Raw genomic sequence first — 24654 nt, forward strand, 5'->3', positions numbered from 1 at the left:
AAAAATTTGGTGATGGTAAACTAATAAACAAAAAAGTTATGACATTTCAAACATTTCACAATTTTCACATAGAGTAAACAAAAAAAAATTTCCGTGTATTTTTTTTTTCAAGAATCGCAGTTTGATGCTGATTTTATTGTTAAGGGCCTTGCGTGAGTTAAACAAGTTGTTTGTATGATATTCCATATTTATGTATTCATCGATATTGTGTATATTATATGTATAAATATTATATGTATAAATAAATAAAAATGAATTAATATTATCCTAAGTATTAAATTAAATGTGGCAGTTACACAATGTTGTTATAGAAACTCTAAGAGTTTTGGGTTTGAATTTTGGTATGGTAACACTTTTGAATTATTATCAGCACAGTTTGAGTATAGTTTTGCTTTAATTTTATTTTCCGACAATGGAATGAAACAGTGAAATTTTTGGGTTAATTGGATCGTTTTCGCGTTATTAAATTGCTCGCTGAGCTCTGAAGCCTTTATTTCGTACTCTTCAGTAGTAGTAAAACAAAATGATAATTTGGTTAAATCTTTTTCTTTTCTACGATTTGCCCAATCAAAAAGTTCTTTCGCAGTTTAAATTGGATGCTCACGTTCTTTGGCTAAACTTGCTCTTGTGGCCATGCGCTTTATTGTTCCTCCAATAGCATCACAAGGACCTTTGCCATGTGATGTAGCAAAAAAATGCCATTCTGCATCAATTCCGTACATTGATTTAAATTGACATAGGCTCGAAAAATTCTTACGATTTTTGTACTGCGACGCTGCTCCATCAGACATGAAATATATCTTTTGACTTCTTTATGCTTATCAACGCGTAAAAGTTAATCATTTTTCAATGAACAAGTTTACGGATACTGAATCGTGTCTTAAATCTTCGGAAATTATAATAAAACTTAAGTGTTCAATTTGCGTACTTCCATTAAAATAAATAACGAATGGATGAATTGTAGCTTGTTGTACGTTCCAGTGATGGGACTGCACTTCATCTTGCAATACAAAGCTGTAATTTTCAGAAAAATCACAAATGACTAAAAATTCACCATTTTGTAATGTATTTTTCGTATTTTTAAAAAGCTGGATTGTTCTGTTTTAATGAAATCGTGAGGGATTAAACTTTCTAATTTCAAGCAAAATATGACACAAACTCATCTACAGGTTTTACAATAGTTTCTATGTCACACCTATCCGTGGTCACCCATTGCTCAAATGATAACTGATCAATATATTTTTCTTCAAACTCAGCGAATAAAGTATTTTCCAATGATGAAGAATCTGGACAATCCGAACAAGATCGTAGATAGCAATTTGATGTTGTATTTTCACACAAAAGACTACCAGTTAACATTTTAATATCCTTTGTTAAATTGATTCTTTTCAAACTATGTAAAATAAGATTAATATTCTCATGGGTTGTGCACACACACACATTATGTGTTCCTGAATTGGAAAGAAGCTTACATTGCCTTGGCCGAAGGCTTGCAAATGAGGAAAACCTATTTTAATATTATCGTGAATTTCCTTGAAGCGTGTGTACGCTTCTTTCAAAGTCGTCATCATTAATCGTTTTTGGATTGCTTGACGCTTTCCATCTTTTTTACTGATACATAATCTTTTTGACCAGGCATAGCTCGACTTACTTCATCATCTTCTAAATATTGAACTACTATTTCTTTTGTCTCATCTGTTAATGCAGTACTAGACCTAGTATTTTTGGTTGAAAGACAGTTATTCTTCAATTGTTTTGCCTCTTTACTGTATTTCTATTGGTTTTGAACTCATCAATGGCATCCTGAATAGACCACGAACTTGGCAGCATCGACAAAATCAATAATTTTTCTTTCCTTGTCGTGGCTGCATTCGAGAACCTTTCCTTCATATTTATAATTACCTCATCGTAGTCTGTATTTTCCACATCATCAGGTCCTAATTTGAAGAGGTTTCTTCGTACAGCTTCGTTTATTTCACGGTATTTTTTCTCCGGGTAATAAACGTAGTCCATCTTACTCCATTTAATCGGAGTCACTTTTATTTTTAGCGTTCGATGTTGACCTTTTGGATACACTCATCTTCCGATTGATTTGTTGAAACAGATTTCGCTGATGGTACGGTGGCAAGGCTCTCAGCACTTAATACTTCTGGTAATTCCTCAGTTGTTGTCGATACATCTGGCAATTCCTCAGTTGCTGTCGTTTTCGAACTTCCTGCGCTCTGCTCAACCGATGATATACAGATTGCTCTTTTGTCAACGTTTAGACGGCAGGACGTGCAAATGCGTAAATTTGTATTCAATGTGGACATTGGAGCATAACCAGTCGCTTTCAGTTTATCTATGGTGCTTTCGGTGAGATTTCGTAACTCTTTTGAACACTTTTTCCATCAAACGGCCTACAACAGTTGAGAAAGCGGCTACTCATGTTGTTCGTAATATTTCAATAAACAAAATCACTTTTAAGTTTTTACTGACTAGTTTGGTGTCATTTGCTTGACTGAAGAAAAAATTACTATAAGATCTTTAACAACCTTAGTAGTAGTAATTTTTTGCTTTTCGTGAGCATTGTCATGGTATGTACCTATCATGCATTTGTTGTTGTTGAAGATACCCGTTTCCTCCCGATCATAAAGTCTATTCTCTAAGAGGTATATTTTTGCAGGTAAACTATAGACGTACACGTGTATATAAATCTTTGATTTTGCAGCTTTTGTCTTAAAATAACATTTCTGATATGTTTCTATCAACGTTATTATCAACAGGTTTCAACACTATTAAAAGAATTTTTCGCCAGTCACGTGCAATGAAAATTATGACACTATCAATACTTTTGATCACAACACTGGATCGTGTCTAAGTTTCTTATAGATGCTATGAATAATTAAATCAAAATATCATGAAAACAACTTGTTTAAATCACGTCCCTTAACAATAAAATCTGCATCAAACTGCAATTCTCGAAATAACTTACACAGAAAAAATTTTTTTTTTACTATATGTGAAAATTGTGAAATGTTTGAAATGTCATAACTTTTTTGTTTATTAGTTTACCATCACCAAATTTTTATGGTAGATAGCTAATATAATGGACCGTTCGAAAAAAGATAGGGTTTTGAGATATTTGAGTTTTTGTGACAAAAATGATATTTTTAAAGGCAAAAAAATTTTTTTTTACTGTGCACATTTTCTTAAGAATCACCATTTAGTTGTCTAACTTTGCTGAAAAAATCATAACAATCAAACATTCCGTTTTGCTGTGCAGCTTTTTAAATATTTTTGAACCATTTTCACATACACCCTTTTGAAAAGTTAGTCGTGACTCAATATGAAGATTTGATATCGAAAAATGACGATTTAGATGAAATTGAAAAACTGTGCAGAGTTTCAAATATTTTCGAAATGGTCGCTCAGGATCGACTGACATGCCCCCGTGGAATGCCTCGGCTGCATTCGAGAACCTTTCCTTCATATTTATAATTACCTCATCGTAGTCTGTATTTTCCACATCATCAGGTCCTAATTTGAAGAGGTTTCTTCGTACAGCTTCGTTTATTTCACGGTATTTTTTCTCCGGGTAATAAACGTAGTCCATCTTACTCCATTTAATCAGAGTCACTTTTATCCCAGCTATGCCCTCGTTAAAGCGTTCGATGTTGACCTTTTGGATACACTCATCTTCCGATTGATTTGTTGAAACAGATTTCGCTGATGGTACGGTGGCAAGGCTCTCAGCACTTAATACTTCTGGTAATTCCTCAGTTGTTGTCGATACATCTGGCAATTCCTCAGTTGCTGTCGTTTTCGAACTTCCTGCGCTCTGCTCAACCGATGATATACAGATTGCTCTTTTGTCAACGTTTAGACGGCAGGACGTGCAAATGCGTAAATTTGTATTCAATGTGGACATTGGAGCATAACCAGTCGCTTTCAGTTTATCTATGGTGCTTTCGGTGAGATTTCGTAACTCTTTTGAACACTTTTTTCCATCAAACGGCCTACAACAGTTGAGAAAGCGGCTACTCATGTTGTTCGTAATATTTCAATAAACAAAATCACTTTTAAGTTTTTACTGACTAGTTTGGTGTCATTTGCTTGACTGAAGAAAAAATTACTATAAGATCTTTAACAACCTTAGTAGTAGTAATTTTTTTGCTTTTTCGTGAGCATTGTCATGGTATGTACCTATCATGCATTTGTTGTTGTTGAAGATACCCGTTTCCTCCCGATCATAAAGTCTATTCTCTAAGAGGTATATTTTTGCAGGTAAACTATAGACGTACACGTGTATATAAATCTTTGATTTTGCAGCTTTTGTCTTAAAAATAACATTTCTGATATGTTTCTATCAACGTTATTATCAACAGGTTTCAACACTATTAAAAGAATTTTTCGCCAGTCACGTGCAATGAAAATTATGACACTATCAATACTTTTGATCACAACACTGGATCGTGTCTAAGTTTCTTATAGATGCTATGAATAATTAAATCAAAATATCATGAAAACAACTTGTTTAAATCACGTCCCTTAACAATAAAATCTGCATCAAACTGCAATTCTCGAAATAACTTACACAGAAAAAATTTTTTTACTAAATGTGAAAATTGTGAAATGTTTGAAATGTCATAACTTTTTGTTTATTAGTTTACCATCACCAAATTTTTATGGTAGATAGCTAATATAATGGACCGTTTTCCCTAAAAAATTACGTTCGAAAAAGATAGGGTTTTGAGATATTTGAGTTTTTGTGACAAAAATGATATTTTTAAAGGCAAAAAAAATTTTTTTTTACTGCGCACATTTTCTTAAGAATCACCATTTAGTTGTCTAACTTTGCTGAAAAAATCATAACAATCGAACATTCCGTTTTTGCTGTGCAGCTTTTTAAATATTTTTGAACCATTTTCACATACACCCTTTTGAAAAGTTAGTCGTGACTCAATATGAAGATTTGATATCGAAAAATGACGATTTAGATGAAATTGAAAAACTGTGCAGAGTTTCAAATATTTTCGAAATGGTCGCTCAGAATCGACTGACATGCCCCCGTGGAATGCCTCACATGTAGCCCTCAAAGGATCCTATAACTTTTTCTAATAGGTCGTTTGTCTAAACCTGATATTGGTGGCATGATAGCCGAATTAGTGTCAAATGACATGAATGTCATGACATTCCGTGACATTTTTTAAATTTCGCTCTCATGGCATAGACTTTGTATTTAGAACAATGATCTGTTCGACAAAGTTCTAGGATGTTTTAAGCGTTAAATTTTAATAAAAAAATACCGAATCGTTAATATCTTCTGAAAAAAGTTATTAAGAAATTAGTAAATGCAATCCCACGTCATTTTTTTTGACATTTCCCGTCACTGATTGGAATACTTCATAGGAGTATCAAATTGCCAAGAAGCGAGTTCGTAGCCTGGAAGTAGTGAATGACAATGCAGAACGAGGTATAGCATTGATAAAAGATTATAATTCAAAACTCTCAGTAGATGAGGGTTAAAAACAGTTAGTTGAGGAACATCGAAAAATGTACAAAAGTTCGAAAAATCTGAGTTCATTTAGAAGAATTATGTAATTTATTGAATAAAACAGTATGTCAGTATGCCTTTTTTACATTACTCACGTAATTTCTTAAATGAAAACTTACACTAAAACTTCTTTACTTATTTATTTTACAAATCAGGATTATCTATTTCACTTAAGATCAATACACAAAGGTTTTTTTACGACAATCTTTTTCAATGTAAATCAAAACCACGGTTTTTGAAAAACCAACGTGAAAAATTGTGTTATTTAAAAAATCCGAATTAAAAAAATTACCGCAAAAAGTTCCGCAGTGACATGAACCGTGTTTCTACATTATCAGTTTTCTTGATCTTTACACGTTTTGTTTTGAATTCATGCGGTAGCGCGTAAATTTTCAATATACGATGGGGAATATCATTCTGGAACGAGTTGCGGTCATCAAGGACTTGGGTATTTCACTTGATAGCAAGCTAAGATTTTCTGAGCACATCGCAATTGCTACCGCCAAAGCGTTTGCTATTTTGGGAATGATAAGGCGTAACACGAGGACCTTCACTGACGTTTATTGCCTCAAGTCGTTATACGTTTCGCTTGTTCGAAGTATTTTGGAATATGGTGTTACTATCTGGGCCCCGTATCACGCCGTGCAAATCGCTCGTCTGGAACGAGTCCAGAAGGTTTTCATACGATATGCACTTCGACACCTACCGTGGCGCACACGTGAGTTTCTTCCACCGTACCAACAACGATGTGCCTTGATTAATTTACCAACGCTACAACAGCGACGTGAGTTTCTCCAACGTTTGCTGATTTTTAACCTGCTCCAAGGCAATATCGACTGTTCTGAACCCCTGGGAAAACTTCGGTTCAACGCCCCAGAAAAGGATAACCAGGCGATTTCGAAGACTCAAACAAATAAATAAATAAATAATAACCACCTAAAAATAAACCTCAGTCACTTGTCATAAGACGAGTTTGTACAATCCCATTGAATTCCACCACTTAATTGTATCTTGACAGATACGTATTTCGACCTCAACAGTAAGGCCATCTTCAGTGTCTCGTGCTTCACTCGACTAGAGACACTGCAGGCGGCCTTACTGTTAAGGTCGAAATACGTATCTGTCAAGATACAATCAAGTGGTGGAATTCAATGGGATTGTACCACCTCGTCTTATGACACGTGAAGACATTCCACTAAAAAGCTCAAAATAATTATCTTAATAAACCTCAGTGTAATAAACATTGCCTAACAATCTGATAATTTTCACCATAAATCTGATCTCAACAATTTTCAAAGTTACAAAAAATTCAAAATTTTGTTAGCAAGATTTTGAGCACTCCTAAATCATGTCCGATGGAGCTCAAATTTAGCATAGGGGCATATTTTAGGGTTTAGGAAATGTTTGCGTAACGCCCGCTTCTTAAAATCGATAAAAAATTGTTTTCGCCATAATCGTCCATGTACCATCGTCCGATGTTAAAATTCGATGAAAAAACTTTTCATCATCTGTCCCAAAGTCCCAAAAATGTTCTGAGAAATCGATTTTTGTTCTTTTTTTTAATATTAATATCAGATCTTAACGTTTCATGATTTTTTAAGTCAAGTGGCATCAAAAACAAAAATTCGATTTTCGACTTTCCCTTTGACACCATAAGACCACCCCCCCCCCGCGCTGGAAAAATTTTCATGGGTAAAAGTGTCAAAACTTTGATGAATTTTAAGCACCCCTAACCAACAACAACTAACGAACAACTTGCTTGAAGAAATCCTAACGTGCAAATTCATGACAAATGTTCAGCTTCTGATTTTTAAGAATTTAACGGTAAATTGCACATGGGCAATTATATTACTCAAATTTCCAGGGAAAAAAGAGGAATAATAATATAATAAATTAACAATCATTTGTCATAAACTCAAGAATTTTGTAGAACAACGACTTTTGGGGGAAACAGTATTTTTATGCACTTAAAAGTTTAAAAATCACTTTAACATGGACAAAACGTATTGCAAGCCATTTATAGTTTTCTTTGTTCCTCTGACATAAAAGTCTAATACTTTTGTTTTTTTTCTTTTCTTCAAAGTTTTTTTTGTTTTGTCTCTGTCTGTCTGTCCCGTAGAGCGCCGTAGCTCTGGCCGTCCGGAAGATGCTCCCATTCGAACCATTCTTCGAGCACGACGACACACCACATCGTCCCCGACGCCAAATGACCGGATGAGCTGCTGAAATTCCTTGATTATGATGATTCCCTGATTCCCGAATCCTAATCCCCGTCCATCCTTAAACATTGTAAACCTAACCTCGAGTCACCACGAGTACGTTGGCTTATTTCCCTCTCTTACTAATTTAATAATAAGATTATGTCGATTGTACATATCTCAAAGAAACGTGGCTCCGTAAAGTGTTATACACGCCTGAGCCTACCAAATAAACGAAATTGGAAAAAATGGACAAAACGTGAACGGAACGAATCGCAATGTTCACAAGACTTGTAGAGGACACCAATAGCTCCCGTATAGAGGTTGTTGCGATAGTTTTTGACGTTTATATCTCATGTTAGATTTTTTCCAAAATTAAAAAAATCCTAAAAACACTAAATCGACTTGAGCCACCTCGAAATTTTATCCGAATTAGCTGAAAATTTGACAGGAGACTTATTTTAGCATAAGAATTGTGATTCTGGGTTGACCGATTGAATTTTTGATACTTTTTGAAAACATGAAGAGGTCTACTAACCATGTCCGATTGAGCTCAAATTTTGCATGGAGTCATATTTTGGGGTAATGAAACTTGTGAGCAATGTCGTTTTTTGAAATTCGAAAATGTCATTTTCATTGGCACCCTAGTAGTTAGTGTCGCGTCCACCCATCAACGAAAACGTTTCAAAACTGACTTCTTGATTTTAAGAAACGGATGAAACCATGCCAGGGTGAATTTGTCAAGCAATGCATATCTGCTAACGAAAAAGCCTTCTTCAAAAAGCCTTCTTCTGTAGTATTAGTTTGTCGCGGAACATGGTGAAGTTCCCACAGAAGATTTGAAAACTACTTTACGTGAAAAAGCATTCTGCTTAAGATTCTACTCACTCGCAATCGATGAAAATATAGATGTGAAATACATGACAGATGTAACTATCCTTATCTTATCCAATGATGAGTGGAATGACTACCGGAAACTGTCCTGAAGGAGCTTAGTCATCACCAATTCCTAATGATGTTGACAGTAATGGAAGCAGAATACAGAAATTTACTGGATTATTGGGAAGTTCATTGACTGAGCCGTGGTACCATGCTTGAGATTTCTTTTTCTCGTCGCACAATTTTTACAAGATAAAGGAAAACTAATGCTCGAGCTAAATAATCCTTAACCCTTATGCGGCCGACGGGGTACCCGTGTTCCTTTTTCAAATTCAAGTGGTGATATTTCAATGAATTTTTATAGCTGAAAGCTGAAACTCGGTGACATCTAAGAACTCCATAAAATGTAGCATCTGTGAGAAAATCACGTTGATACAGTGAGGAGGGACGTGGGGAGGGGCATCTGATTTTTTTTACCACGTGGATGGCCGACAGAGTACCCGTGTTCCCCTAAATTGATATTTTCATAACTTTAATAATTTTGCAACCGATTTAGATAATTTTGATAGTTTTGGAAACAGAAACTCATATACTTTTTGCCAATTGTTAAGGTTTACAGCTTTTGTCTATGGTTATACAAGAAATCTTTGAAGTAAGGCTTGAGAGTCTACACGTAACCGAAGGACTATCAACCAGTTTCTAATATCTTCAATGCTCATTGCGCTTCTCAGCATACCCAGTTTTCCCAGTATATATTCTGGGTCTCCAAAAACCCCTGGAGTAAGGCCTAAGTCATCCAAAAAATCTCTGGAATAAGATCTTATGGTCTGCTAACGTAAACAAAGATCTATCGTGTAAATTCAAAAACGAATTCACAGTATATGTTCCGGGTCATCCAATGACCTTTTCTTAAAACATGTTTGCATTCCAAGTAGTTCTTGTTGCTGTCATTGATTCCAAGTAGTCTACAAACTCCATACAGCCAAGGTCTTCGGATCAATCTCCGTAATGGAGGCAGTCAACGAAGAATAAACCAGTTGCGTGACCCCTTTTTGGTATATGTTTGTATTCAAAGTAGTTCTTGTTGTTGTCGTGGGCTCCAGGTAGTCTACGAACTCCATAGAGTCAAGATCTGTGGATCAACCTCAGTAACGGAGGCAGTTATTGAAGAATAAACAAGCTGTGTGACCCCTTCTTGATATATATCTGTTTTTCATGTAGTTCTTGTTGTTGTCGTTGGCTCCAGGTAGTCTACGAACTCCATAGAGTCAAGATCTGTGGATCAACCTCAGCAACGGAGGCAGTTATTGAAGAATAAACAAGTTGTGTGACTCCTTCTTGGTATTTGTTTGTATTCCAAGTAATTCTTGTTGTTGTCATTGGTTCCAGGTAGTCTACAAACTCCATAAATTCAAGGTATGTGGATCAACCTCCGTAATGGAGGCAGTTAATGAAGAATAAACAAGCTGTGTGACCCCTTCTTGATATATATATATATATATATATATATATATATATATATATATATATATATATATATATATATCTGTTTTTCATGTAATTCTTGTTGTTGTCGTGAGTTCCAGGTAGTCTATGAACTCCACACAGTCAAGGTCTTCGAATCAATCTCTGTAATGAGTTATAGAAGAATAAACAAGTTGTGTGACCCCTTCTTGGCATATGTTTGTATTCCAAGTAGTTCGGGTTGTTGTCGCGGGCTCTAGGTAATCTACGAACTTCATAGATTCAAGGTCGGTGGATCAACCTCCGTAATGGAGGCAGTTATTGAAGAATAAACATGTTTTGTGACCCCTTCTTGACATATGTTTGTTTTTCATGCAGTTCTTGTTGTTGTCGTGAGTTCCGGATAGTCTACGAACTCCACATAGTCAAGGTCTTCGGAACAATCTCCGTAATGGAGGCAGTTATCGATGAATAAACAAGTTGTGACCCCTTCTTGGTATATGTGTGTACTCCAAGTAGTTCTTGTTGTTGTCGAAGACTCCAGGTAGTCTACGAACTCCATAGAGTCAAGGTCTGGGGATCGACCTCGGTAACGGAGGCAGCGTTTGAAGAATAAACAAGTTTTGTGACCCCTTCTTGATATATGTTTGTATTCCAAGTAGTTCTTGTTGTTGTCGTTGGCTCCAGGTAGTCTACGAACTCCATAGATTCAAGGTCGGTGGATCGATCTCCGTAATGGAGGCAGTTATTGAAAAATAAACAAGTTGTGTGACCCCTTCTTGGTATATGTTTGTTTTTCATGTAGTTCTTGTTGTTGTCGTGAGTTCCAGGTAGTCTACGAACTCCATACACTCAAGATCTTCGGATCTATCTCCGTAACGGAGGCAGTTATCGAAGAATAAACATGTTGCGTGACCCCTTCTTGGTATATGTGAGTATTCCAAGTAGTTCTTGTTGTTGTCGAGGACTCCAGGTAGTCTACGAACTCCATAGAGTCAAGGTCGGTGGATCAACCTCCGTAACGGATGCAGTTATTGAAGAACAACTGGGAGGGACGGAAGGTAGCGGTTTTCCTCCAATACCTTTTCCGAACCTAATCTATCACATGTTGTGCATATGCATAATCGAGTTTCAGACATAGTAATTAATTTCCACTCCGGGTGGCCCAATACCCGGAACATAGGCAATTAACTTTGAATGTACTGAACTCGAAAGGCGATCTCTCTTCGCTTATGTGGTCGGGTTGGGATCTGACGACCAACTGGCACAATCTCACACAACCCTACTTCATCGAGCGCCGTTGGTGATGAAGCAAGTGATAGGAGCCAGATAATACTAAATACTCATTCTACGTGGTTGGCATTATACAAAAACATATATGAGAGAGTTAGTTCTGAGAATATATTACGAGAGTTCGGCTACATGCCCGGTGCTGTGAATTTGGTTTCATCAGTACCCGCTAAGATGCGGAGGACGACGAAAGTCCTTCGTAGCTTAGTAGGGAAAACACCTGTCTAGCGTACTGGTTTCGTGGGATCAAACCCCACCGAAGTTCTGTAGATCAATCTCCGTAATGGAGGCAGTTATCGAAGAATAAACAAGTTTTGTGACCCCATCTTGGTATATGTTTGTATTCCAAGTAGTTCTTGTTGTTGTCTTGAGCTCCAGGTAGTCTATGAAATAGAGTCAAGGTCGATGGATCAACCTCCTTAATGGAGGCACTTATTTGAAAATAAACAAATTGTGAGACCCCTTCTTGGTATATGTTTGTATTTTAAGTAGTTATTTTCATTGGCGTGGGCTCCGTAATGAAGGCAAGGCAAAATACGTGAATGGAATCCGTATTTTTTTTTGTCGAAGAGACTTACAAACTTATTAACAGGTACTCATAAATGATTCATAATAAGCTACAGGCAGTGAAAGTTATTTCATGAAAATCTTTATTGTTTGCGGCAAATTGGGTCGAAAACGTGATAAAATCGGGTTAGGCAAAATCAGGGGTAGACAAAATCTGGGAGTGACAAAATGTTTACTTCAGTTATCGAATGCCGTTCGATAACTGCAACGCACTCTAGACGTCAAACGGTTGTCAATCGACGTCAAATGCAAGAGAAGTGCATCTAAATGTGTCTAAATGCAGCTGTCATTGAGTCTGTCATCGGTTTGAAGTTTAGCGGCTCGATAACTGTAAAACTGTTGCAACTATCGAATTGCAGTTAAATGACTTGCAGTTATCGAACGTACGCTGTAGTTTTTGTTTTTGCCATGGTACTAGGTAGTCTATGAACTCCATATAGGAATGATCTGTAGATCAACCCACGAACGGAAGGCTATTGGTATATATTTGCATTTCAAGTAGTACAAGTTGTTGTCATTAGCTCTGGGCAGTTATTGAAGAATAAACAAGATGTGAAGCCTCATCTTGATATATTAGCATTCCTAGTAGTTATTGTTGTCTTGTTGTTGTTGGTTCCAGGTAGTATACAAACTTCATTGATAGCACTAATATGAAGTTGTCTATGCTTTGGAAATGCAAAATGTTAATAAATTGGAACGATACAACTTCACGCCGAGAACGTGAGGGAAAAAACAAGCTAATATCGCAAAGACCATGTACCATATTAAAATTAGATTAAGGACACTCCTCACGGAATCCAATTTTCAAAGTGCTCGCGTTTTCGGGGGCACACCAATCGATACATGGCGGCGCACAACTGTATTTTTTTTGTTGATTTAGCTTTGCTGCGTCGCAGCATGCGTGAAATAATAAAAATGACAGTTGTGCGTTGCTTCCGTATCGAGTGGTGTGCCCCAAAAACGCGAGCACTTTGAAACTTGGATTCCGTAAGGAGTGACCTTAAAGACCCTCTAGATATTCGTGTAAGCCTAGAAGTCTTACTCCATAAATTTCTAGGATGACCATTAGCATATGCCATGAACGCATTTTATTCATGGGCCCCAAAGACATGTACCAAATTTAAGACAGGCTGATATATCTCTGGTGTAGATCCTAATGCCTTACTTCAGGATTTTCTTTGATGACCATGAACATTTAAAATGGGTGCATTCTATTCTACGTACAATAAAAGGCATGTATAACTATTCAACCGGCCGAAAGAACTCTGGTTACGCGTGAAATTCTTGCTGATTGTTCAAGTGTTCTCTTGGATACCCATGAACATATGCAATGAAAACGGTATATTCAATGTACCACAAAGGGCATATGCCACTTTTGAAACAATCCGAAAGGTATCTGGTTACGTGTGAAGATCCTGAGGCCTATTCTAGCATTTTCTTGGAAGACCATAAACATATGCAATGGACGTATTCTATTATATGTACCACAAAGGGCATGTACCACTTTTGAAACAAGCCAAAAGATCTCTGGGTACCCATGTAGATTTAAAGGCCTATTCCAGGGTTTTCTTGGATGACCATGAACCTATGTAATGGACGCAATATATTCTATGTACCACAAAGGGCATGTAACACTTTTGAAAAAATCTGAGAGATCTTTGGTTACGTGTGTAGATCTTAAGGCCTTTTCCAGGGTTTTCTTGGATGACCATGAACATATGCAATAAAGGCGTTCTATTCTATGTACCACAAAGGGCATGTACCAGTTTTGAAACAATCTAAAAGACCTCTGGTTACGCGTGTAGATCTTAAGGCCTTTTCCAGGATTTTCTTGGATGACCATCAACATATGCAATGAAAACGCTCTTTTCTATGTACCACAAAGGGCATGCACCACTTTTGAAACAATCCAAAAGATCTCTGGTTACGCGTGTAGACCTTTTGAAGGCCTTTTCCAAGGTTTTCTTGGATGACCATGAACATATGCAATGAAGGCGCCAGAGGACTTATCCGAGAGATTTCTTCGATAGCGCAGAACATATGTAGTGATCACATTTGATTTCAAGATGCGCAAAGAGCATGTACCACTTTTGAGACAAGTCCATAGACCCATGGTTACGAGTGTAGACCTTAAGGCCTTACTCCAGAGATTTCTTGGATGACTCGGAACATATACTGTGAACGCATTCTATGCTAAGTACCACGAAGAGCATGTACCGTATTTGAATTTGCATTATAGGCCTTTGGTAACGCGAGTAGATCTTTAGGCTTTACTCCAGAGTTTTCTCGGATGACTAAGACCTCATTTCAGGGATTTTTGCATTACCCGAAGCATATACTGTGAACACCTTCAATTCTAAGAAGCGCAAAGAGCTTGTAGCATATTTGAAACTGGTTGAATGGCCTTTGGTTACGCATGTAGACTCTTAAGCCTTACTTCAAAGATTTCTTGAATAACCATGGGCATAAGCTGTAAACCTTGACAATTAGCAAAAGTATATGAGTTTCTGTTTCCAAAACTGTCAAAATTATCGAAATCGGTTGAAAATTGTTGAAGTTATGAGAATTTCAATTTAGTGGAACACGGGTACCCTGTCGGCCATCCACGTGTGTTTTTTTTGTTGGCCGCATAAGGGTTAATGAGTGAGTGACTTAGCCTTTCTAGTAGATATCACCAAACATTCTCAATGACTTGAACATGTTTCCATTCTTTTCAACACCGTTTGCTGATATGAATAATGTAATTAAAATGTTTCGAATAAAGATTATTAACCTCCAATGCAACGACGAGCTCAAATCTAAATTTCAGATAGAAGCATCTCTCATAAGATATTTTCACTCTTCGGAAGCACATATCTGTGTAAACCAGCTCTTTTCAAGAATGAGAGCCGTGAAAAACGAATTTCGGACACCGATTACGAAAATAATAAGCGTTGGGTATTGCAGAGTAGCCAACAATTCCATGATTCCCACTATTTTTTACCAAAGACCTGTTATGTAAAAACGAACATAAACATCAATGTTTGAACACAATGGAATCGAGTTTAGTTTTTCTCCATCCTGGAAAAATGAAAAACAAATAACATTGATTACTTTGAAACATGTAAAAATGTAAATGTACAAATGATGAAAGTAACGAATATTTTCTGGCCCGCCAGCAGGTGTTGATTCTGAAAATTGGCCCGTGGTTTGAAAAGGTTGGATAGGCCTGCTCTAGTCTGTGCCCTTTCTCATAGATCGGGCATATGAGGCCATCCAACAAGCCAGTAGAAAGTTCTTCAAACTCCCATATTTTTTGGATAACGTCCGTAGTCTCGTCTTTCCCAGCAGCTTTACTGTTTTTCAGCTCATTCAGAGCCTTCTTCACCTCATCCAGCGTTGGTGGCTCCACAAATAGAACATTATTTAGAGCTTTTTATTAGTATTTCTTTATGTGGCACAAAGCGAGCTAGTATTGTCCTGTATTGTCCTATTCCATTATGGAAATGCCTTCAATTGATACGTTGAATTGTTAAGTTAGAAAGCAGGCCAAATTGTAGTTGGAACATAGAGCCCTTGAAGAAAATAGGGAAGAAGTTACAATATTCAAAATGTCATGCACCTAAATCATTTCACGGTAATTCATTGAACAATAAATGATTGAAGTTATGTTTGTTAAATGTTTTACATGAAAAATACGTTTTGGAACTTCATGGGATTTTATCTCAGTATGCGAAAACTAGTATGAGACTGATATGAAAATACCGGCAGAAATGTAATTTTTGAAGTTTTATTTTAAATTATTTTTTCTCTTAGACATACCTACTTTGTTACTACTTTTTCGAATGTCTATAACATGTTTAATGTTTGTGTTTTTATGTTTCTTGTTGCAGGATTACTCCGACTTCTTTGCGAAAAACGCACTCAACGCAACCTATCCAGGCTACCGAGCACCACCTGGCACTCAACACCACTCGTAAAAACTACACAAGCAACACACGGATAGAGCAGAAATTCGCAATCCTAGTGCAGTGAACACTCAACAACAGAACTTCAACATTATAGAATGAACTAGAATGGTTCGACCTGCTAAGTTTACTTAGATAGATTTTTTAATGAACAACAACACAACAAAGCAAGCATAAGGCGCTAACCATTCTTTAATTCACGATTAGATTCTTGTTACACAGTTACCAATTACAAACATATAAATATCAAGCAATCAAACACAAACAGTAAATACGAAGTTACTCCAACTAACCTTATTTAAACGAACCATGCAACATACACGAAACTAAGCGGCTTAGGATTGAAACAAATTTTAAACTATTTATTCAACGTATATTTGTTAAGAATGATAAAAAGTGTGATTGTATTTTATGTTCACGCGGATTTTTTTGTTACTGCAAAAATCAGCTAATGATTAAAAATGATTTACTTTCTCTCATTTTCAGTATCTACTCACACCTAACGCTTAATTATTTTTAATTACTAATAGAAATTAGCAAACAGCAGTGAAAGCGACAAAAGCGTAAAAGCAATTATATTTATGATAAATTAATGGAACAACAGGAGGAAATATAGCAACAAGGCAGAGTAGAGCACAGCAAAAAAGAGCTGTTAAATGAGAAACACAAGTGTTAAAAGCAATTATTAATCAAATGTGCAATTGATAATGAGTTTTTAGTGATAAATATGAAAGCGCTGCTAAGGGAGTGAGAATTGCCAATGAGCCTACCAATCAGGGCTGTAGACCGCACTTCTCGCCTGCAGGACCAAGCCAACCGACATCATCAACGCTATTTAATTAAGAAGAGGTCCGGCGTACAGCCCTGCGGCTCCCCGTTCAAATACCATGGAAGGGCGAAGTGTACAGTCGAGCGAAAACATAAAACAATGAGGGGTTATATTTCATTTATTTATTCATAACTCGCTGTTATTGGAGCATCGAAAGGGTTCTTTGCATGATGAGCACACAAAAAATACGGGTTAAATTTCACACCAGACGCTCTCTGCCAGTTCGCAGCTGGAGCTGTCAAAAATAGCAAAAGTGCCGAGAGGTCAGCTACTGCCAGCTGCCGAGCAGCAACAAAAGAATTCCAACCGGGCCAGTAGCTGGCCAGGATTCTGATGATAACAACAAGCATGCGGGTGACAAAAAATAATTATTTTAAACATTCATGCCCTCGAACGCGATGGATGCCGTGCCAAAAATTTAATATTTTATGAGGTATTCCTCACGTTTAATAATTTATCACAATGTGAGACTTTTCACGTGAAATAATTCCAAGGAATCGTACAACGGCTATAAAGCATGTCCATGTGATGTCTGTCAGATGTAATTACACTGCGGAAGTACATTACGTTTTATAAAATTCGATTCTGTTGATTAATTTCTATGAACTTCTATAGTTTCTGGAAGCATCGGAGGGAAGCTGGAATACCCCACTTCCGGCGGACATTATTTATGAGGAGAATCATCGCAGTAATTAATTTACATTTTATCGCGGTGACCCGCAAATGGATGACTGGTAGGTAAAGGGTCTTTCAAAATCAACAAACCATTAATTGAAAATAACATATCTATCCTGTTCATCGAATGCTCAACAGGAAAAAGGCCCTACAACCAACGGCCCAATAATAAATAACCACGTGCCCAACCGCCACTTGACACACTGGAAAACATGCATAAGTAAAAGAGACACAAGTTATCTCATATCCACACGCACTCAACCAACCGTACCTCACTGACGTTTTGTGTCACCAGAGGGGATTATGAAATATTTTAAATTTTCATTTGCAGTATTCGGTCGCACAGAGCGCTGATTCTGGTCGACTTTTTTGTTCGCGACTTTGTCCCACACCAGAGAACCTCGAAATCCAACCGCACTGATCGGATGTGGCAATGAAAAAAGGCAGCCCGAGCCAGCCCAACAATCCTACTCGAATATTGATGAATTTTACAAATTGTTTTTCCTGTCTACAGATTTAACTGATCAAAATGTAGCACAAATAATAGCATACTAAATGCCATCGACGAGCTGAATGGTCACAAAAAAAACGCGCCCCAATTTGAATTCCCGTTTACCCTCCACACTTCAAAAGCTCGATACGCAACGGAAATATAACAAAAAAAACAATGCAACAATTTCCCAACGCAGTTATTATTTTTCACATTTTAATTCATGATTCAAATATTCAAAATATTTAGATTCACAACCAAACATCATGACTGTATCTGCGCAGTAAAATAATTACATTGCTGTAGCAGTAGCACATGGTGCGAGGATATGTGTTTCTATACTGTGGACAGTTGTCGGTATTGCTGATATATATTTGCTTTTAGTAACGACCAACAGAAAAACCCATTGTGAGATATCAAACCATGCAAACCATCAATGGGAACACAAAGCTCATGAATTAACTTTCTGCTAGTTACAATTAAAGTTAAAGTTATAACACTGGAAAATGAGATTTTTTGTTTGAGCGCTCGCGTAATAAATTAAAAGTATAAAATAAAACCAAATTATAATGTATTTGTATTTCATCTAAGACTACCGAAATCCAAATTACAGATAGGGTAAATCCGGGTGAGATGCCACACCTTTTTAAAAATCGATATTTCTTCAAAACAATCCGTTAAATTTAAACTCTAATTAATGTTTTTAATAATTTAGGGATCCAATTACATAGTGTAGAAGTCATTTGCAAAACAAAAAAAATGGAATGTATTATTTACGTTACAAAAAAAAGTCAAACCCCGGTGAGATGCGGCACGTGAGAAATGAGATTATAATTTTTTTTTTGAGATAGACGATATTTTTAAGAAAAGCATAACCTTAGCCTTGGACATGGACATATGAAAAACATTAATTTTCGTTCCACCATATTTTTCAGAAGCCTTTTGTGTCCTATTATGCTCAGAGGCGTCGCGCCCGCAAGTGCAACCTGTGCACTGGACACGTGGCAATTTTGTCTTAAACATTTAAGCTCTCAATAGATTTCTTGCTATTCTAATTTACAAATATATTCTTATTATGTCCTTTTGTACTATGTTTTGTACGAATTGGACGATTAGGTATACGAAAACTATGCACGGATTTTGCATAGGTGACATGTGATTGTGGGGCAGCCACAATGCTGCGATGGGGGCGCGTTATATTTTACTCTGCGATACCGAAACGCACCTCCACGGCGGCGCCACCACATGTTGTTCCAACACGGCACTTTCAGCCGAGAACGCTTCACTCTAACTTTCACCTACTCAGTGACTGAGTGAAATTGTTTTACCATCTCTTTTCTTCCCACGGAGATTTTACTAAATTTCCGTCAAAAGCAGGATTACTCATAGTTTTGAGTTGTCCTGCTTTTGACGGAAATTGAGTAAAATTTCCATGGGATAGAAAGAGAGAGCAATACAATTTTATTCAGTCACTGAGTAGGTGAAAGTTATCGTGTTTGTCATGCATCATACATCATCATCATCAAATCCAGAGGGATGTCCCGGAGGAATTTCCGAAGGAATAACTTGGAAGAATTCCCTCATACATTTTTGATGCAACTCCCTGAGGAACTCCCAACATAATTACAGATGTCATGACGAGTTTGTACAATCTCATTGAATTCCACCAGTTAATTGTATCTTGACAGATACGTATTTCGACCTCAACAGTAAGGCCGTCTTCAGTGTCTCGTACTTGACTCGACTTTCCACTAAAAATCTCAAAATAATTTTCTTAATAATTACAGAAGCAATTTCCGAAGAATTTCCTTTAAGATTTTCCAACAGAATCTTATAAGATCCTATAGGATGGATTCAGGTTGGAGTTTCTGGGGGATTCCCGATGGAACTCCAGGAAGAATCTTTGATGGATTTCAATTAGAAATTCCTATGAAATTCAAGAGGAATGGCATACGGTATTGACCCGATTTTGTCACTCCCCGATTTTGTCTACCCCTGATTTTATCACGTTTTCGACCCGATTTTATCACGTCCCGATTTTGTCACGTTTTCGACCCGATTTTTTCACCCCAAAATTTTTTTAAAATTTTAGTCATTCTTTTTATTTTCGTAAATAATACCTCAAACAACGTTGATTTCCATGAAACAACATTCACCGCCTGTAGTTTATTATGAATGACTTCTGAGTATATGCTAAGGAATCTGTAATAGGGTGTCCCAAAAAAAATCGATGTTCGAAAAGTCGTGGTGCTCAACCCTGAAATGAAAGATATACCTGTCTGGATAATTTTTGTAGAACAAACCGAATTTCTAAAAAATCGTTTAGAGGTCGCGCCAGATCGATTTTTGAAAAATGAGCCTTTTTTAGGTTAAAAATCAAATGATGGGTCCTTTCACAATTTTTTTCAGGGTCACCCATTCGTTTTATATTTTTTTATTTTTCTGTGGATCTTTGCCCATATTATCCATGAATTAGTTTTTGGTATTATGCGTTTTTACAGTCTGCAGAACTTTTTAAATATCGAAAAATACACATTTTTTTCACGAATTTTAAAAGTTACTTCATCCTAACACAAAAAATATTTTTTTCTCGTTCGGAAAAACTTACATACTACAAAGAGCTATTTATAACGAGTAGTTTCATAAAAAAATATCCAAGAAATGTTGTTCTAGGGCTGAGATATTGCAGTTTTAGTAAATAGTCAAAAAGTGTACAAATTCGATACTTTTTCTTTACATGTTATAATTTCATCAAGATTGCACCAATATTTTAATTTTAACTAAAAACAATTCAAAAGCAAATAAATTGGAATATTTTCTAGTTAACATAGCTTTTCTTTCCGATGGAGTTGGTTACCTGAATTGCAGGATTTGGTCGGAGTATATGGATGGAGCCAGTTATAAATATAACCCAACAGTTAATATGTAGCAATATACAAGTAATCAGGTTTACTATGATCTCTTTACTAGTTTTGATTCAATCATAGGATGCTTTTCACGGCACACAAAAAATAAAGCAGGCTCAGCACGTATGTAAACATTCAGTTTGAACGTAAACATGTGTCGTCACTACTATCTTCGCACAAGCTGAACTGAGACGATGCTCTACGTTCTGAGCATGCTTACTTTTGTACTCTAACATGTGGCGTTAAAATATGCGTCACTCTGGACGTGTCACTTTTCTTACGAGCCTACCTTGTTATCGGTATACCGTGATGCTTTTGATATATCATATGGCAGTCAAACAATTTGTTTCGTGGTATCAGTTCGACAGCTTTTCCATGAGTTCACTTGAGATTTTTAAAAAAACGGAATAAACGTAAAGAAAAAACGGAAAAATGACACATCAAGAGTGACGCATATTTTAAAGCCACATGTTAGAGTACAAAAGTAAGCATGCTGAGACCGTAGATCATCGTCTCAGTTTAGCTTGTGCGAAGATAGTAGGGACGACACATTTTTACGTTCAAACTGAATGTTTACATACGTGCTGAGCCTGCCTTATTTTTGTGTGCCGTGAAAAGCATTCTATGATTGAATCAAAATTAATAAAGAGATCATAGTAAACCTGATTACTTGTATATTGCTACATATTAAGGTCACTCCTGACGGAATCCAAGTTTCAAAGTGCTCGCGTTTTCGGGGGCACATCACTCGATACGGAGGCGCTGCACAACTGTCATTTTTGTTGATTTAGCTTTGCTGCGTCGCAGCATGCGTGAAAAAATAAAAATGACAGTTGTACGTTGCTTCCGTATCGAGTGGTGTGCCCCCGAAAACGCGAGCACTTTGAAAGTTGGATTCCATCAGGAGTGACCTTAACTGTTGGGTGTGATATCATTTCATAACTGGCTCCATCCATATACTCCGAACGAGAAAAAAATATTTTTTGTGTTAGGATGAAGTAACTTCAAAAATTTGTCAAAAAATGTGTATTTTTCGCTATTTAAAAAGTTCTGCAGACTGTAAAAACGCATAATATCAAAAACTAATTCACGGAGAATATGGGCAAAGATCCACAGAAAAATAAAAAAATATAAAACGAATGGGTGACCCTGAAAAAAATAGTGAAAGGACCCAATATTTGATTTTTTACCTAAAAAAGGCTCATTTTTCAAAAATCGATCTGGCGCGACCTCTAAGCGATTTTTTAGAAATTCGGTTTGTTCTACAAAAAATATCCAGACAGGTATATCTTTCATTTCAGGGTTGAGCACCATGACTTTTCGAACATCGATTTTTTTTGGGACACCCTACTCTGTAAGCATTTTCGACAAGAACTCAAGACAAAATTTTCAAAACGACTTATCTGCTTTTGTAAACAAAGATTCAAACGACGATTTGATGAATCTGATAGCTCTCTCACGCAAACCAACACCATCAACAGGTAGCAGAAACCTTTACCTATCAATTGGTGGTGTTGGTTTGCGTTGGAGAGCTATCAGATTCGTCAAATCGTCGTTTGAATCTTTGTTTACAAAAGCAGATAAGTCGTTTTGAAAATTTTGTCTTGAACTGTTGCCGTTCACGCATTTTGCCTTTCCAAGGCATAAAATGATTCATATTTGTGAAATGAATTAAAAAATTTTGAATAATTTTTTTTCCGATTTTGTCACATACCCTGTTTTATCACCCCAAAATTCATCAGGGGGGGTGATAAAATCAGGATATTATTGTATTGCTTTTTGCATTGAAATTTTTCGTTTCGTCACTGAAACCATTGACACTTGTCTTCAGCGACTGCTTCCGCGATAGAGCATTTGCGCATTTTATTCACTCATACATCTATATTGCTGTCAAAATGTGCATTTGACAATTAAATTTTCAGCTAAAAGCTCTATTTTTTGACACCGATGCACTCACACAACCAGTCAACATCAGTTGTCAAAATATCAGGAGTACCAACTTGATCACTATCTCCTTGTCGCCGAGTCTGGCGCTGAGTGCTCGGCGCGGAAACCCAAAGGTGGGAATAAAATTTTGGGGCTTATGCGCAATAATTGATTTCTTGCAGGAACTACTGTAGAAAATCCCGATGGATTTTCTGTAGGAATTACCAAAGTAATTTCCAAAGCAATTCCCTGGATGAATTTTCGAAAGAATTAACGGAGGAATTCCCGTCAGAATTTTCCAAAGAATTCTTGAAGGAATTGTTAGATAAATTTCCGAAGAATTTTCTGCAGAAATTTATTTCAAGTATTTCAAATTATTTTTAAGAGGAATTCTCGAAATAATTTTCGGAGGCATTCACAAAAGAATACCGGAAGGAATTCCTGAATGATTGCCCCAAACAATTTCCAATGAAAGTCGCGAAAAAATATCCTACGGTTTTCCGAGAATGATTTTTCGAGAAGATTCTATCGCTTGGCGACAGCGATTCTGTCGCCGTTGGTATGGCAGTGTAAATAGAACATTGCCTGCAGCGACCCAACGATAGAATCGCGGCGACTAACTGTCGCCGTCGTGGCAATGAAATCACTTAGGTCTGGGGGAGCCTTATAGGTAACAACTGTATCTTGTTTTGGACTTAGACTTAGAACTCCCATAGAGAAACTTTTGGAGGAATTTCTGTTAGAATTCCTGTTGTATTATGCAGGACGGGATGTCTCAGGAAGTTTCAGCAGAGTCCCTGAAGATCCACCGGAAGAATCACTGAAGTAGCTGCCTGAGCAACAGTCGAATTTCTCAACCATCATCTCCCTTAAGAAGGAATTGCTGAAGAAACTGTAGTCGAAATATCAACGCTTGGTACGGTACTGAATTGAAAATTTCTTCTTGACAACAACGATGTCAACAACAATTATTCCTTTTGTGTTGACAAACATGCAACAAACCAATTTTTATGCAACAAAAACTGTACTACATTTGCATGAACCATATTTGTCACGGATGAACCACACGAAACAAAAAATGACAAATCTACTTATAAAAATCAGTCATCAAAGGCGATTGTTGATTTTGCTGATGTTTTCAGTAGTGAACGCGTTTCGAAAGGACTCAAGAATGCCCCTAAAACTCGAACTACGCACATCAGACGATCCATCGTCGCCTTGATCAACCGTATCAGTTTTTCCGGAAATCCGTTTACATTAGCTGCCATAGCTAGCCCCGATCGATAGTATCATATGCGGCTTTGAAGTCGATAAATAGATGATGTGTGGCCACGTTGTATTCGCGGCATTTCTGCAATACCTGACGTACGGCGAACACCTGATCCGTGGTAGAGCGTTCACCCATAAATCTCGCCTGGTACTGCCCCACAATTAGAGTTAGTCGGCGACATAAGTACCTTGAGTGTACCTTAAAGGCGGCGTTCAGCAATGTGATTGCGCTTTAGTTGCTACAATCCAGCTAATCGTCCTTTTTGTAGATGGGACACACGACACCTTTCATCCATTGCTGTGGCAGAACCTCATCCTTCCAAACCTTGGCCATTACCCAGTGCAGCGCTCTAGCAAGTGCTAGATTTCCTGGATTTCCTGGAGGTTCGGAGCCGGAAGTCGTATGTCCTGCGCGCGTGCTCTCAGATTCATTATCATACTGCCACCGTTGTTTGCCACGTTGCTATTCAGGTGCTCTTCGTAGTGCTCCCACCAACTTTAGATCACCTCACGTTCGTTCGTGAGAAGATCCCGTTTATGTCCTTACACATACCGGGCTGTGGCACGTGCCGGTTTTACGTAAACGGTTTAACTTCTCATAGAACTTACGTGCATTATTAGAGCGGTACAGTTGCTCCGTCTCTTCACGGTTTCGATCTTTCTGCTGGTGCTTTTTCC

The 24654-nt window shown here is 37.1% G+C and overlaps 1 protein-coding gene across 5 annotated transcripts in view; it reads left to right on the forward strand.

Moving 5' to 3' along the window:
- Positions 1-18439, forward strand: part of LOC134217767 (uncharacterized) — a 566229-nt gene extending 547790 nt beyond the window's left edge. For all 5 annotated transcript variants that reach the window (XM_062696573.1, XM_062696572.1, XM_062696576.1 and 2 more), the window contains one exon: positions 15807-18439. In XM_062696573.1, the coding sequence (XP_062552557.1) occupies positions 15807-15893 (87 nt within the window). In that variant the 3' untranslated portion in view covers positions 15894-18439. The remainder of the gene's footprint in view (positions 1-15806) is intronic.
- Positions 18440-24654: the final 6215 nt, after the last annotated feature.

Source organism: Armigeres subalbatus, chromosome 2 (assembly GCF_024139115.2).
Source record: "Armigeres subalbatus isolate Guangzhou_Male chromosome 2, GZ_Asu_2, whole genome shotgun sequence".
Taxonomy (NCBI): domain Eukaryota; kingdom Metazoa; phylum Arthropoda; class Insecta; order Diptera; family Culicidae; genus Armigeres; species Armigeres subalbatus.